The sequence below is a fragment of the Neopelma chrysocephalum genome, unplaced genomic scaffold (assembly GCF_003984885.1).
Source record: "Neopelma chrysocephalum unplaced genomic scaffold, ASM398488v2 Primary Assembly neopelma1_65, whole genome shotgun sequence".
In the NCBI taxonomy this organism is placed as follows: Eukaryota; Metazoa; Chordata; class Aves; order Passeriformes; family Pipridae; genus Neopelma; species Neopelma chrysocephalum.
The window spans coordinates 6,205,921-6,221,964 of NW_020897722.1; the positions used below are offsets into that span (position 1 = coordinate 6,205,921).

The window sequence follows — 16,044 nt, forward strand, 5'->3', positions numbered from 1 at the left end:
CATACCTTTGTTGCCATGTAATAAGCAGAAGACTCGAGCATACTATATTTGTTTGCAGGTTTTCCCCCTCTATTGCTCGCATTTCAGCTGTACATAAATCCAGAAGGAAACTTTGGAACATTTTTTTCACCTACCAGATTTGTAGGTGAACTATGGGGGTTCCTTGACCACTTACTCTCAGTAATGTTAAAATTCAGAATCCCTAGGATTAGCCCCAAGAATCCCACCATGTGCCTGAGTGTGTTGTCCAAGCGCTTCTTGAGCTCTGGAAACCTTGGTGCTGTGACCACTTCCTTGGGGAGCCTGTTCCAGTGCCCAACCACCCTCTGGGTGAAGAACCTTTTCCTAATATCCACCCCAAACCTCCCCTGACAGCTTCATGCCATTTTGCAGTGTTTTGCTGACCATGCGTCTGCAGGGTTAGTTCGCAAACCCCAATTCACTGCAGCTGCTTCTCTCTGTGACTGGGAGGGACAACAGCTGCAGCAGGAGGAGGGACAGGTATCTCTCCTCACTCAGCATCCCTGTTCTATTGCAGGCTGGTGGCCTTGGCTGAAGGCCGACCCTCCAGATAACCGGGCACCGACGAAGCCTCCCCGGGCTGGCGGAACACTGGCCAAAGAGTAGCGCTGGCAGCTCCTGCCCGAGATAAGGCAGTGTGCTTTCAGGATTTATTGCCTTTATCCCCATTTACTGCCAGCCTGAATGTTTCAATTATCTTTTTTTTTTTTTCTGTGGTGGCATTTCCCTAACAAGCAGCGTTATTTTGTTGCTGCTGTTTCGGCCGGGACAGACGGGGCCTTGTTTTCCAAACATGACACACATACATTGAAAAGCAAGCGGGCGATGGCAAAGCATATTTGGTCTGCCTTGGTGGTTTGAAAGGTTATTATCTGACCTCTCGCTCATCACCTCAGCCCCATAAATCTAGCAAAGGGGCCATTCTTAGCCCTTTAGAAATGCATCCTGTTTCCTCTGCAATGGACTCATGATTTAATTGCTGACCTTACCAAGTAATACCCCTAATTCATTCACTCTGAGTTTCTTAGAAGTTAATCCACTTCCCAGCTTGACTCTCTTGAGGCAAATTCAGCCTTGGGGCAACTTTACCCATAGCTGGGATTAACATTAGCACCAACTTTAGCCCATGGATCCTGCTTTTTGGTTCAGGCAGCATCTCAAATTGCTTATTGGCATCGGATGGTTGTTTTTGAGATCTCACATAGCTCCAAGTCCTCGTCTCCGATGCTGCATGTGCTGATAACGAGCTGTGTTAGCTAATCCCCCATCAAGATTCATAATGTCAGAAGAAAAACCTGGTAGGAAAAATGTTCATCACAGTTTGTTCTGCAGTACAAAAGGTCGTTCTGGCTGAATAGTTTGTCAGAAGATTTCCATTTGGTGTGAAAGTTTTTCAGAGAAAATTGTGAGTTTCTCCTCCGCGATAATCAGAATATTTCAGTTTTCAATAGCTGCCAACTATCCCCTGTACCAAAGCGCAGGGCGAGATGCAAACATAAAAGGTCAGTCTCTCCACAAGTGCTCATGAAAAGTGTCTCCAGCAGCCCTTCCTGTGACCCTGAGCTATCCATTACCTGCTGAAACCCCTCCAGACAGTCTCTAGACCAGCACAGCACCCCCATCTCTCCAGCTCCCACAGGCAGCACACAGATTTCCATAGGGCACAACCAAGGTGGTGTTAACTGGAGGGGGATTATCTGTATCTGGATTCCACACACTGATGTATAAAATTAGATTGTTAAAGGGAAGAAAAGCAGAAATATAAACTGATGAGAGCTTGCCTTATGTAGCTGCCAAACATGATCCTTTGGCATTAGCAGATTAACCTAAAAAAATTCTGGCCTCTGGTTTTTAATCCGTTTCACATCCCACCCATCATTACAGGCGAGGCTGTTGGCAGACCTGGACGTGTGTCTGAGGGGATGGGACCAGTGAATGTCCTCAGCAGGGGATGTGTGTGTCACATGGGGTCCTGGAAAAACTCCATCACCCTTCCACTGAGCAGGGTGTGATGGAGACAGGGTGCTGGGATGACAGCAGATGGATCTGAGCTCTGATTTCAGCCCAGGCAGCAGGTGGGGAAAGAGAAATAATTGATACAAGGCAGGAGGCTGCTGCAGCACCACGCCCAGCAAGGACATTTGATGTGCTTCAGTCCAAGCAAAGCCACAGGCTGCCAATCACCCAGGATGTGTGAGAGCATCGCAATGGAATCCCAGGAGAGACCTGTCTGTCTACCACGCAACACACACCCCTGAACACAGCCTTGCAACAGCCTCTGGGAGCCAACATGCTTCATTTTACCAACAGAAAAACACTTGCAACCTCAGTTCCCAGGAGGGAATGATTGAAGGAATGTCTTTTGGCCAAAGGATGGAAATGGATCAAACCTGCACATCTGCCCACAGCAGTGCAGGTCTGCTGGGTGCTGGGCAGGTGAGGGGAGGGAGGGCTCTCTGTGGAACAGGGTTCGCCTGGAGCTGCTGCTGAACTCAGTTTTTAATGCAGTATTTTCGATTATTTCCTATTCACTTGATACGCCACCAAAAGAGATCCAGTTCTCCCCTGTTTTAGCCTCTGCTAAAACCCTCAGACCACATCTTCTCCTATAACAAAAAGTATGTGGAATTGGCTAAAAAAGAAACATTCCTGTTCTCACAACACTTAAAAAAAAAAAAATCCACTTCTTTCCTAAAGAAAAAATAGCACTTATAAGACTTTATAAAACTGCTTCTGTCCAGAAGGCTCCTGCGTCATCTCAGCTTCGTCCCTTTAACCATTGCTGTGCCAAGCCTCGCTATGAATTATTAATCAGCCCAAAATAGCTGCTGAAAAAAGAAGCAAAAGGGAAGGTTCGATAACAGCAATGCATATGGCATAATTTATTTTCATCTTACTGAAAGTCTTTAAGAAAATCTTTGAGAGCTCGGGGCAGGACAAGGGAATGATGAAGCCGCAGGGATGCAGGCAGGAGCCCACGGCCTGCCAGGGAGAACGAGGGATGCCTTCCTGGACTTGGGGAGTAGTTGTGAAAGGGAGAAGGAGAGAGAGGGGAAACCGAGCAGCGAGCTGAACTTGCAAATGTTTTTGGCATGAAATCATGAGGGCAAATGCAGAGCTATCCGCCCACCAGCACATGTGTGGAGCTACCACTTTATGGGGACAGTCCTATATATATGCATATGTGTGTATGTGTCTGTATGTGTAAGGCAGCGAATGAACTGGAGAGGTGCTGTCAAGGGCTCCTCACCCAGAGGAGAAGGCTCGTGGCCCTGCTGCACAATCCCAGTGCTGTGCAACAGTCTTGGCACGAAAGCTGGGTAAAACCACTGTTTGGCAGCAATGTGGTGACTCCAGGAAGGTGCCCTGCCCCTATAGGTGGGGATGGTTTGTGGTGTTTTGTGCCCAGCCATGGGGTGACCCTTTCCCTGCAGTGAAGGTGCTTTGAGCTCAGCAGTGGGGTGACCCTGTCACCAGCAGTGCCGGTGGGATCAGAGCAGAACAGACTCTGTGCCTCAGTTGTGGGGAAGTGTTGGGAAAACCGCACCCAAGCAGAGCTGCTGGAGAGAGAAGGACATTTTGTTGTGAAGGGGTTTTTCTTCTTCTTCTTAAGATTTTTTTTTTTCCAAGCTGCATTTCTTTGAGAGGCTTTGTGGACAGTGTGGGCAGAGCCAAGTGGAAGGAATTTAAAGGGAGAAGCCAGTTCAGGGTCACGGCCTGATATGCGAATGTAAACCAAACAGTTGTGGATGGTACGAAGCAGCTCCCCAGGGCCGACGCAGGGCTGTGGACATGCGCTGTAGGACTGGCTCTGGGGGCTGTGGAGAGCAGTGTGCTGGCTGGCCATGGGCATCCCACAGCCAGGAGCACTGGGGGGTGTGTGGGAAAACAAGGACCATGGCACAAGAAGGACCTGCACAGGGTGACAAGGCATGGCAGGAACCCACACAGCAAAGAGTCCCTTTGAAGCACAAGTCTGATGAGGAGCGGCTGAGGGAGCTGGGGGTGTTCAGCCTGAAGAAAAGGAGGCTCAGTTGGGACGTTCTCATCTCGCTCCCTACAACTCCCTAGAAGGAGGGTGTAGCCAGGTGGGGGTCAGTCTCTTCTTCTCCAGGGTAACAAGTGATAGGACAAGAGAAAATGGCCTCAAGTTGTGCCAGGGGAGTTTTAGATTGAATATTGGGAAACATTTCTTCACCAAAAGGGTTGTCAAACACTGGAATAGGCTGCCCAGGGAAGTGGTAGAGTCACTGTCCCTGGAGGGATTTACAAGTGGGACATGGTTTAGTGGCCTTGACAGTGTTGGGTTAATAGTTAAACTCGATGGTCTTAGAGGTCTTTTCCAACCTTAGTGATTCAACGATTCTAACAAGCCGGACTGGGCTGATTTTGGTCTTGGCCCTTAAGCTGGGGAGGGAGTTCCTGGGCAACTTTCCAGCGGGGGCAAGGGGAATCTGGGAGAGAGCAGCTGAGTGAACATGGGCTGAGGAAAGACAACATCCACGCCAAGAAGCCTTGCAGGAAAAAAAACAGTTGTTTGCTCTGTTGGCTTCACATACAGTTGAAGACTTTACCAGTAAGGGGTCTGATGCTCTATCAGGCTATTATGGCTTTAGCAAATGAAACCTGGAAGGCTGGATTGCTCTTCTCTTGCTCTGTGTGTAATGACCTTAGTGCCATTTCAGAGTAACCTCTTCTCTGGCACCTGCTTCTTTCCAATTCCTGCACAGCGAGGTTAGAAAATAACCATCAGCAGGAAGGAAGGCTGTACCGCAAGAAATTGTAGCTTAGTTTAGTAAGGCTTTTGGATCCTGTGTGCATGACCAGATTTTGTTCTCACACTGTTTTAATCTTAGGGACACTTCAGACACAAATTCCTTACTTGCTTTTTACTCTTTCTTCTGACACTTTGGCAAAGTGTCTCTCACCTCCAAGGAGTCTCTCACCAGGTACACGTGGGATCAGTCAGACCTCTGGGACTGCAGAGTTCGAGTTTTCATGAGACTTAGCAACGATGCAATTTTAAAAATGGCTTGAAAGGTAATTTGGGAGAGAAGGAAATGTTTTCCCTGCAGAAGCTGGCCAGGTGGGCAGTGCTGCAATTAGAATTTCCCTTGCCACAGATAGTGCAGGAGTACTGCTAGAGACTGCAGCACCCTGTGCAGCAGGGGACACTTCCCTCTGGTTTGAGGGACCCCCACATACCTCTTCAGACCTCCCAGCCAAAGCAGAGGGTGTTTATAGGGGAAGTTTTTCTGGCATACATACACTAGGAATTGGACTGAGCCCACGAAGTTCACTGTGGATCAGAGCTGCATTTTGGAGCATTGATGTCGAGGTTACAGACTCCACTGCTGATTCCCAATCTCTTGAGCCATCTGGCTCCCTAGCAGTATTTTATCTTTCTCAAGTGCTATCAATGCAGAGGCCCTGCTCTGGTGTGATGGCATTTTGAAATAAATTGTCAGCCAATTCGGGTTATGCAACCACGAAACAAAGAAACAAAAGTCCCTCCCAGCAAAAGGTGTCTGATGACGATGACATTTATGGGAGTAGGTGGCCCAGGGCCTTCAGGGGAAATTCCCGATGGATGGGAAAGTAGCAGTGATACAGCAAACCCCTACAGAGGGTGGGACCATGGGCACATGGTGAACCACCAGAGGAGCTGTGGTTATGAGATCAGATGGACGGCCTGGGGAAAGTCAGCAGAGATGTGTGGAAAGCCTGTGGGCTGCTCCCAGTGTGATGCCGAGATAAGCAAGAGATGGGAAGGGTGTGGTAAGGCAAACTCCAAAAGACTAAATACTTGCTTAATGCCAAGAAAAGAAGCAGGTCCATCCTAATGATGACGTCAAGAGAGTACTCCGTGCCCTGGGTTAGTCATGCTCCTTAGTGCTGGGTTGAATCTGGGCTGTGTTTGACCCTGCCGCTCCATCCCTCAGGAAGCCAGGATTGAGCAAGACCACACATCACCAGCACACCTCCGGAGGGAAGTGATTAAGCCATGAATAAGAGATCCACCAGCTGTTGTGCTTTGTGTGTGTGCACACACCATGGAACTACTGCAAAAAGCTAAGCCTAGGGCCAAGAGAGCCTGGGACCAAAGGTGAGACCTCCATGAAGGACCATGACAATAACTACACGACTAAAAGCATGAGCAATGGAAACAGACACCATGCTAGCGTGGATGTTTGAATTTGGCATCTTAATTTTAAACAAAGGAGGATAGAAGAGTATTTTTCAAATCCTTCTCATTAAGTAATGCCCCCAGCTCCCATTTCAGCGGGAGTTGAACACGCACAAATCTTTGATGCCCTTGGAAATTTTGACCTAACTTTAGTATCAGCCCTACAAAGACAGCTGGGTTTGTTTTGGTTTTTTTTTTTTTGTAGAAGTCTATCATAGCTGGCTTCAGATTCAGCCCTTCCTTGTTTCTGAACAGCTTTCGTGTCTGGCCACAACACCATTTAAAGTCATTGACAATTACAATAGAAGACTAATCCCCAAAGACTTCTACCACTGGCTTCTGTAAAAACAGGCTTTTACACTGGGTGTTGCTAAGGGCACATATTTTCCCCAGTGGCTTTGGACTTGGACTTGCTGTCCACATTCAGAGTAGAAGTGGAGTAGGCACTCAAATAGCATCAGACTCTGATCTGGCCTTTTTCACTTCCACAGCAGCCACTATGAGCATCCAGAGTTGAAATGATGGCATTCCCATCCAGCAGCCCTCATGGCACTGCCCCCAGACTCCAGACATGCACTGGTTGGAGGAGCATCCGACTGCTCTGGGGCTGTTGGAGCATGCTGGAGCAGTTGGGCTGGCTGGCTGCAGCTTTCATCCTCCCTGGCATCCACAGAAACTGAAATGACACAGGAAAGATACGGCAGAAGATGGAGAAAATAAAGAGGTGGAGGCAATCTGGAAATCACAAACTAGGGAAAGGCTGGGCAGGAACAAGGGAAAAATGCAGGGAGAAAAGAAAGAAAAAGTCACAGCAAAGGAACCGCAGTAGTAGCCCCTGTGATACAAACAGAAGCAGTTTAAGGTTTGTGTGCATTGTGGCTGGGCTGTTGCCCGTGGTATTTAACTTCACAAACTAACCAAGCCATTATGCACCGGGGGATCGTTAATGCAGCAGATGCAGCCAGACAAACGTAGGAGTGTGTTAATATAAGGCCTGATGTAAAAAACACCTGCCAGTTTGGCAGGGTGTCTCAGGAAAGATACATGTGGCTCGTGTGAGGGTGCAGTATTTACGAAGGTATCTGCTGCTTTCCCATCACACCATGTGTAATTCCCATTTGCCTTAACAGGAGCTTCACACAGTGACCGTGTAACAGAGACACCGGACTGAAGTTGGATGGATCTGGTCCCGTTTACACCAGCAGGGAAGCTGACGTCTTAAATGTTCTTCTTATTTTTCCTTTTTTTTCTTTTTTTTTTTTTTCCATCCAAAATATCTAGGACATGGAAAGAAATTCTCTCCTACAATACCTAGGCTCCAAGGCTGCTGTGTTTACAAATAGCTTAAGCTTTTATAAGCCTGAAGGAATTGCACTGATGCCATGAAGTTACAAGGGGAAGAGGTACTTTTAGAAGATTATAACAATGTGGCTGCGTTATCCTAATTCCGGATGTCACACCACTGAAGTGGATGTGTGACACTACCAAAGTCTTAGAGGGGCTGGCACATTCTCCCAGTATAAGATTCTCTTACAAACTGAAGTCTGGGCTGGTACTGGGCAATTAGGCAGCAGTGCTGAGCCAGGCTACTTCCAGGAGCATCCCAGGGATGGAGGGCTCTGGCTTACATGTAAATAGCAAAGAGCAGACAGCTGCATTGGTTTAAGATGTTACCCCACAGCTGTCTGGCTGGGTTCTTGGTGGGAGGCTGCCCGTGAGCAGGGGTGACCAAATGGGAGGGATGCCTGGGTCTCAGCTGTCCCAGCTCAGGGCCCAGGGGATGCATGGAGAGGGTAAATGGAGAACTGGAGCTGCTGCAGCGTGGGCACTGATGGCTCCAACACAAACCGGGGCACCACTGGCACTGGTGCAAAGTGTGGTGAAGGGAATGCCACAGACCATCCCAGGAAAACTAATCAGAGCTCATTTGCTAGGACCCTCAGCAAACAGGTTTATTCTCTGCTTCCCCATTGCTCCATGGGATTTCTTTCCCATGCTTTGCTCACTTTTGCCTCTCTCCTTGCCCAGCTATCCTTACTGGAGCTCTGGCACATCCCACTTCCTACCTCTCTGCAAGATGCACGCACAGGAGAAAGCCTCTGGCACAGGTAGTCACACCATGGGAGCTGGTGGTGGACAGCCAGCACCACAGCCAGCCTCAGCAGTGAGCCGAGACACAAAGCAGGGATGCAGGGAAAGCTGTTCTTTTATGTCCTGGCTTTTGCCCTTCTTCTTGGTGTTTTAAACCTTTTCTGCTCATCTTGCTCTTTTCAGATTTTCTTCCAGCCCAAGATAACTGCAGCAACAGAACCCACTGCCTTGCATTTCATTTTCAGCCTCTCAGTCACCACTTTATTTTGCCTTTTCATGAAAGAACGCAGTCGCATGAATAACAGGATTATTTATCATCCTCTCCCTTCCCTTCCAGGATGACTTGCTGTTTATGGAAAGCACTCGAGTGCAGGAGAGATCGTGCTACAGTTAAACAGACAATGCTTAAAGGGCCATTGCCTGCTCGGTTTTTACCCTGTACTCCTCACTGGTTTGCAAGAAAGAAGGAGTTCTGTATCCTGACTGATGGGTACAGCTTCTCAAACCACCACTGAAAGGTAAAGAAATGCTATGTTCAGTAGGATGGAGAAGATGATTGGACTCGATGATTTTAGAGGTCTTTTCCAACTTCAATGATTCTACAATTCTACGGTTCTGCACCTTTTTGCAAGAACCAAAAAATTCATTTCTGGTGTAAATGTGGTTACGTGTTCCCTTTCCAGCCCAGCAGCATATCAAGAACACATTCTTAGTGACCATGCAATGGTGTCTAGCAGGTGACAGATCAAGCTAAGACATCTCCATGTGATTCAGCCAAATGATGTGACCACTGTGTGCTTCTCAGGTCTGTTGGACCTGGAACATAGCAGGGCAATGATAAAACCTGTCCTGAGGTGGTGGGTGGCTGTGAGAAAAGGGCTCTGGCAATGGTTGCTCCCAGCTTCTCACCTGCAGCTTGGCCACAGCCCCATGGCAGGTTCATTGTGTTCTCTCTGCATTTCTGATCACTGATGCACCTTGTGGCTACAGGGCATCATTATTAGCTTTCTGTAAGAAATTGCTTAAGTACAAAGTGTTGAGAAGAAACAGCTGGAAAGGACTGAATTCCCTCGTAATTTCTGCTGAGGAACAGATGCCACAACATGGGTTGCCTGCTCTGGTCTGGCAACAATTATTAGTGGGTCTGTGGGTAACAGTGTGCCTCAAAAGAATGGAAGTGCTCAGGGAGGATCAGCTTTGGAGACTGAGTATGGGCCCCATGAAACCCTTCTGGAAAGATACTGCACTGGCTGGGGACTTCAGGCATGATCCTTTGAATAATGTGTAGCCACTGAGACCATGTGAGGACTAGGGTGCTGCGATGCAGGAAAATGAAAAGAAAAAGGTACATCACTCTACACCGGAGTTTCTGTAAAAAAAAAAAAGGCAAAGCAATCACCAATCCTATTTGCTCTTCTCCTTCCCCTATATTAACTGGGTTTCTGTGACAAAAAGGGTCAGAAATTCAATTAGGAAACTTCACAGCCATTACAAACATCTGCAGTTCAAAATAAATTAGCAGTTTCACTATAGCAGCCTCCATATCTCCTGCGTCCTTTTGGTACTGCTGGATCCTGCAGTCTCTGGTGTGCACAGAGTTGAAAATGTGTGTATCATTCTCGTGAGTTTTTATTGTAAGGGAGGGAATCTCACAGGACAAATGTGTAATGTTGTAAGAACAACAAGGTTGCATAGATACAAGAACACAAACGGGGCGGCTTGCACTTTGAGAACGAATACGAATTCTTCAGGAAGAACAACTATCTCACTGTGTTTGGATGGAGCTTAATAAAACTGACTGCTCCAAGCTAGGCCTCTACAGGCCTCCAAGCTACAAACAATGAAGAATAATATCAAAATTTTATGGTACTTAGCATGGCTGAGTTACATCCTGGATGGTCTCCACAGAATCGCTGCAACTGGCTTTGATTTGAGTCAGAAGAGCTTTACACCCACATTGCCAAGGAGACATGAGCACACCACACATGGGACCCCAGGGGCTGAGCCCTGTGTGTATTGCTCTCATTTACAATGTGTATCAGCATACCTTAAGCTGGGTTGGTACTTTTACAGTCATTCAGCTGGATGAACTACGTATTCCTGACAAAACACAGCCCATTTTTATTAGCTTTATCCACCAGGCAGAGGATATCCCGCACTCACAGCAGCTCCGTTGTCCCACAGGGGTGGGGAGCAGGGATCAACTTCATACACCCACCAAAATAGCGGCCAGTGCTGGTATGCAAGTGCCCTAGTTTAATGCCTAAACATGGTATCTTGCTACCCAGGCTGGCAGGGCTGCCAGTTTGTGCTCCAGCCCTGAAGGTGAACTGTGTCACTCAGCAGTGGCTCCAGCAGCAGGGAAGGTCAAACAGCCCCTTGCTTTCTGCTGTGCTGCTGAACCTCCTGGGTAAGAAGCAGGTGGGGAGGGGGGAGAAAAGAGCACATTAACAAGAGCATTACTAACTGTCTTTCTCAGCTATTAGACCAAACCATTTCTCCGGGGAAAGTTGGGTCTAACCCCCTCTGAAGTCAAAAGGGCAGTTTTGGGTGGAGGATCAGCTCTAGAGGGATCCTGCCCCATTCACTGTAGGGCAAAGCATCTTAAGAAATATTGTGGCTTTAAGAGTAAACCCACGTAGGTGGATGTTGGCCATGGCCACCCTCTGCGTTCAGGGAAAGGACATCATAAATCTTTTCCACACCACTTCTGATCACTCCATTTAGCTGAAACCTTGTAGCAGATTTGCATCTCATGACTATTTAAGAAATTATCAACCGTGAAAGCATCTGGAAAGCTGCACCAACAAAAGTTTCAAAGACAACAAAGCTCAGCCAGAAGGACAGAGCCAGTGCAAGGATCCAAAAGGAAGAGTTGAGAAAGAAGGAAATCATGTTTGTAGGTGTACCAGCTGGAATAGTAACTGCCTTGCTTGTTCTTCTTGCAGTTTTCCTTGTTGCTCTTTATGGGCTAAGATTCAGGAAAGGGAATGGCGTCTGCCATCAGTGCTTTCTGCATTTGTAATTCCTTGCCTGTACGTCACCTGCACCTCTGCCAGCTTCGTGCCTGTTAATGCAGGTAGGCAGGAATTGAGCTGCAGAGTGGGAAAACAACCTCCCCCCACCATGGCCACATGCCCCTCTGAAGCTACATGCCAAAGAAATGTTCAAAACCAGAGAGGAACTACCCAAAGTGGGTCAGATTCCTGTCCAGCTGGATTTTATGTTCTGAACTTTTATCCTTCATTATACACTGTGTGGCACTGACACAGAACAGTGCAGGTCCAAATCTGAGACCTGAGACCTGGTCCCTTTCCAGAGCCAGGACACTCTTGGCTCCTGGCCCTTTCTCAGCTCTTGTGGTGGGATATATCCTGTAGAACATACTGAGCTGCTTTGGCCAGCCCCAAACACTACAATAAAAACAGTTCACCCTTCCAACAAAACCCCTTACCCACATTCATTGTTCTGTTAATTTTAACTGGACTATCTATGAGGCAAAATCCCCACTAAAATCAAGTCTGAAAAACACTCAGACAGGTTTCCCAAGACTCCCTCAGCAGGAATGTCATGAAATGCAACGAAATGATTCCTCTTGCAACCTCAAGACTTATCAGGGGGGACAAGCAAGTGTCGTTTCAGCCTGACATCTGAAATAGAAGCCAAAGGCTGAAGGTACCATTTTGGAGCCAGCTCAGTGCCCCCCATGGTACTTGACTCCAAGTACCGCAGTGCCCACCTTGCTGCCCATCCCTGCACTGCACTTCTCCCAGTGACCTTTCCACAGCCGGGCTGCCCCTGTGCATGGCAGCCTGGCACATGTCTGTGAAACATGACTTGGCCCTGCTACATGAGCTTGACCTGTGTTTCTAACAACTGAGCCAGCAGAGATTTAAATGAGCTCTGTAGTGGGTGCTGGAAGCCTGATTTGGGGCACCCTGGCTTCAGGTGACACCGTTCGCAGAAAGCACTGGTGACACTGAAGTGGTTTCATTTTGTGTCAAAGAGCTTCTGCATCCCTTCCCCCATGCCAAGTGCTTTGCAAACCCTGGGAATCCTCCCTCTCAATGCTCTGTCATGGTGTAATTCTATTATAATTCCTCACATTTGAGGGACTTCTAACAGTACATGCTTTAAATTAGACAAGGCAATATCTTGCTCGCTGCTCTCAGATAAATAAAAAAGGGCAAAACCTAATTTTCTGGTGCTCTGTTCTTCGTACTGATTTTCTTTTAAACCTACAACTACCATCCTGTCACTCTTTCCTCATGTGTGGCTTGTAGGTGTTACATAAAAGATGCTGCTTCATGTCTGGTGCACACGTGTGTGATAGATGTGCAGACTGCAGGAAGGTGCCATGCTGAAGCAAACACGCACTGGTGTGATGTTTTTCACTCAGCCGTACCTTTGCGTGCTTGTAAGGACTTACAGGGCACAAACACATTTTTAGATCAAACAACAGACAAGGACAAAATGTGTTTTGTAAGCAAACACACAACTCAAGTATAAAGTTGTTTGCAGAATCTGTGTGAATTTTATTTACGTTCCCTGGCCTCTGCTCTCTCCTGGGATCTTACATATTTTGCATTATTATCAAATATTTGCAATGATCCCCATAAACAGTCTAATGCTAAAAGCTACTCCAAGTGTAACTTGACCCAGAGGAAAGATGCTTATCTGAGCTCCACAATGACAGATTTAAAAAAGATGCTGATGCAGTAGTCTCCTGTAAAATGAGAGAAAGGTAAGAAAAATCAAAACCGAATAGATTTTTTTTTTAATCAATAGATAAAGCAGGAGTTATCTCTGTTGGTTTTCACAGTGGAATACCACTTGCAAGAGCTACAAATACCCAGCACTTCTGATCCCAAACACTCTAGGCAACCAAGGAAGAAAGGAGAGGAGTAAATGCTCAGCCAGCCTGTACTGTCAGAATATATTTCACTGTTTGGTAATTATTTTTTTTTATTACTATGACAACACAGAGCATAAGAATTGTTTCTTTAACCCCAGCAAATGATAAGTGCAGATGAGACTTTTTTTTTAACTGAAGTCATCACTTTTTACTTCTGCCATGTAAGAAAGTGATGGCACTATGAGAGTGCCCTGCCCCGCTCTGCCTCCTCCTGCCCTGCATGGATGGCTCTGCTGCAGTGTCAGTGTGGCACTCGGGTCATTTTTTTTATATCAGGAGGCATTTGAGAATGGCTCCACACTGGCTCAGCATTTTCTATCTCGAAAAAAAAAAAAAAGTAGCAGCAGTCTGCTTTTTAAAGTGCTTCCAAATCTTTTACATCTCTTTTCCTTTTCTCTCTTTTCAACCCCCACCTTTTTTTTCCCCCCTTGTGGTCCTGGAGACCACCCTGTAAGCCTACATGACATCATGAGAGAGAATTAAATGTACTTGAAAGGCCACTTCTGTTTTGGTGGGAACTTCTATGCAATTGCAAAGTGCCCATTAAAGCACAGGTTGTTTCCTAGAAGCATGTCCAAGCCAGTAGCGTGCAAACCCCTTCAGGGCTTCTAGAAAGCATTCGCTTTTGAAATGCTGAAGGAAATTCAGAGATGAAAGGATAAGTCTCCCTGGCTGTGCATTTACAGTCTATTGTCTTCCGTGAAGGATAGTATCACTCCTCAGTTGTGTTATTGCAGTTAATCCACTTAAATGCTATTGGATTTTCAGATGAGCTGAATTCTTTGCATCTGCTATTAAGAAGCTTTGTTTAGATGAGAAAGGCCTGTTATTTAAATCACAATGAGTTCAGGGAGATGTCAGGGTGCAGCAGGCACCTTGTGCCAATCTGCGCCGGGGAGCAGGGGGCAGTTTTCTCGCCGGGGCAGCGGGGAGGCAGGATGGGAAGGGAACGCCAACGGAGCGGCGGGGCCGGACTGGGGCCGGCTGCGGGGTTCGGAGACAGCTTGGTGAGGGTGCGGGGTGCCGGTGCGGTTGCGGGGGGTGGGTCCGGCTGCGGCGGAGCCCCGGGGCGCCGCGTCCCCGCGGCCGCGGCGGGGAGCCCCGCGCCCGCGCTTGCCGCAGCCGGATGCCGCAGGGCGGAGGGCGCCGCTGCCCCCGCTCCCCCCTCCCCGCCTTCGTTCTTTTTGGGGGTGATTTTGTGTTCCTTAAGGGGGGTGTGTGTCTCCGTGTGTGCGTGTTCTCCTTCGCAGTGAAGGCTGCGCTGCAACAGCAACGTTAAAACCCCCACACCACAACCCTCCGCCGCTCTGCTGCCCCTCCCCTTCTGCAAAAGGAAAGCCCCCTCACAGCCCCCCCCGCTAAAAAATAATAACAACAGTAAGAAAGCGCGCACACACACGCGCACACACACACACACACGATCGCTCCGTGGCCATGGCGATCCGCTGTGCCTTATGTAAAGGCAGGGCACACGGCCGATCCCGCCAGGTTACACGCCGGCTGCTGCGCAGCAGCGCCCGCCCCCCCGCCCGGTGCCGCAGAGGGCCGGCGGCGGGGGCTGCCCTGCTCCCCCCGGCCCCTGCCCGCCGCCGGCTCCTTATTTTCCCCTCGCAGTGGGCAGAGCCCCCTCGCCCTCGAGCAGGCGCCGCAGCTGCCGGCACCCCCACGACTTGTTGTTGGTGGGTCTGGTGCCGGAGCACCCGGGAGGAGGGGCGGGGGCGGCGCACGGCGGGGCGGGAGCGGTATATGCTGCTCCTCGCCGGGGCCACCCTCCAGACCGGCCACTGCTCCGGAGCGAGCCCGGAGCTTCCCTCCGCCTGGAGTTGCAGTTCGTCTCCGATCCCCTTGGGATTTAAACCTTCTTGCATATATATATATAATTTTTTTTTCCCCTTCCTCCTCCTCCTCCTCTCTTTTTCTCCCGTGCAAAGTGGAGCAGGAACTGCACCAAGGCAGCCCGCGAGATCCTGCAACACTGCTCCGATTTAATTCCCTGCTATTATTCCTAATTAATTATTATTTTTGACCTCGCCCCCCCACCCCTCCGCAGGGGGGAGGGAAGCGGGACCATTCTCGGCAAGAGAAACATTTCGCTCCGTATCTATAATAAAGATTTTTGATTTTTCCCCTTCCCGAGGAGGGGCCGGGTGGAGGGCAGGCACGGCAGGGGGGGCCGGCCCTCGGTGGAGAGCGCAGCCCCGCGGTCCCGGCGCGGAGCGCGGCCGCGGCGGCGGGGGGAGGCGGCCCCAGCGCCGCCCGCGAGAGGGGGGCAGCCGCCCCAGACAGGTGATGGGCGTTTCGGCTGCGCTCCGGATCGACTCCTTGGGTTTCACTTTGGTCTGATCTAAGCAAATATGCAGAAGTACCGGCTGGTCTAGTCCTAAGAGCCAAGAGGAGCGAGCGAGAGCGGCAGAAGGGAGAGCAGCCACGCTCCCGTAGCGAGGGGAACGTACAAACAGCGGCCGCGCCGTCATTAAGCTACCGCCGCCCCGGGCAGCCCCGACCCATCCCTGGATGCGGAGGACCCCCGAGCCACCCCGCTGCCTTTCCCCTGAGGGATGGTACTGAATTTCTGCGCGGCAGGAGCCGGCCTGCAGCTCCTCTCCATCAGCGTTGCCTTCCCTCCGTGTCTAAAGTGCACTAGACCGCGATGAGGACCTGGGCTTGCGTTTTGCTGATAGGTTTTGGCTACCTGTCCTTTACCTTCTCCGAGGTAGGTGAGAGCGGCTCCCTGCGCTCCCGCTCCCCGGGGCACGGCCGCAGCCGGGGGTCGGGGCGAGCCGGGGCGGAGGGCAGCGGGGAGGGAGCGGGCTGCCCACCTGGGCTCCGC

At 49.4% G+C, this 16,044-nt stretch overlaps 1 protein-coding gene across 7 annotated transcripts in view; it reads left to right on the forward strand.

Moving 5' to 3' along the window:
* Positions 1-14,966: 14,966 nt before the first annotated feature.
* PDGFA (platelet derived growth factor subunit A) overlaps positions 14,967-16,044 on the forward strand; it is a 36,266-nt gene continuing 35,188 nt past the window's right edge. For 3 of the 7 annotated variants that reach the window (XR_003534275.1, XM_027683567.1, XM_027683566.1), the window contains exon 1: positions 14,967-15,927. Coding sequence is in view for 4 of the 7 variants with exons in the window: in XM_027683567.1 (XP_027539368.1) it covers positions 15,865-15,927 (63 nt within the window). In the remaining 3 variants the exon portion in view is untranslated. The remainder of the gene's footprint in view (positions 15,928-16,044) is intronic. The other 4 variants (XR_003534276.1, XM_027683568.1, XR_003534277.1 and 1 more) reach the window with 3 other exon arrangements.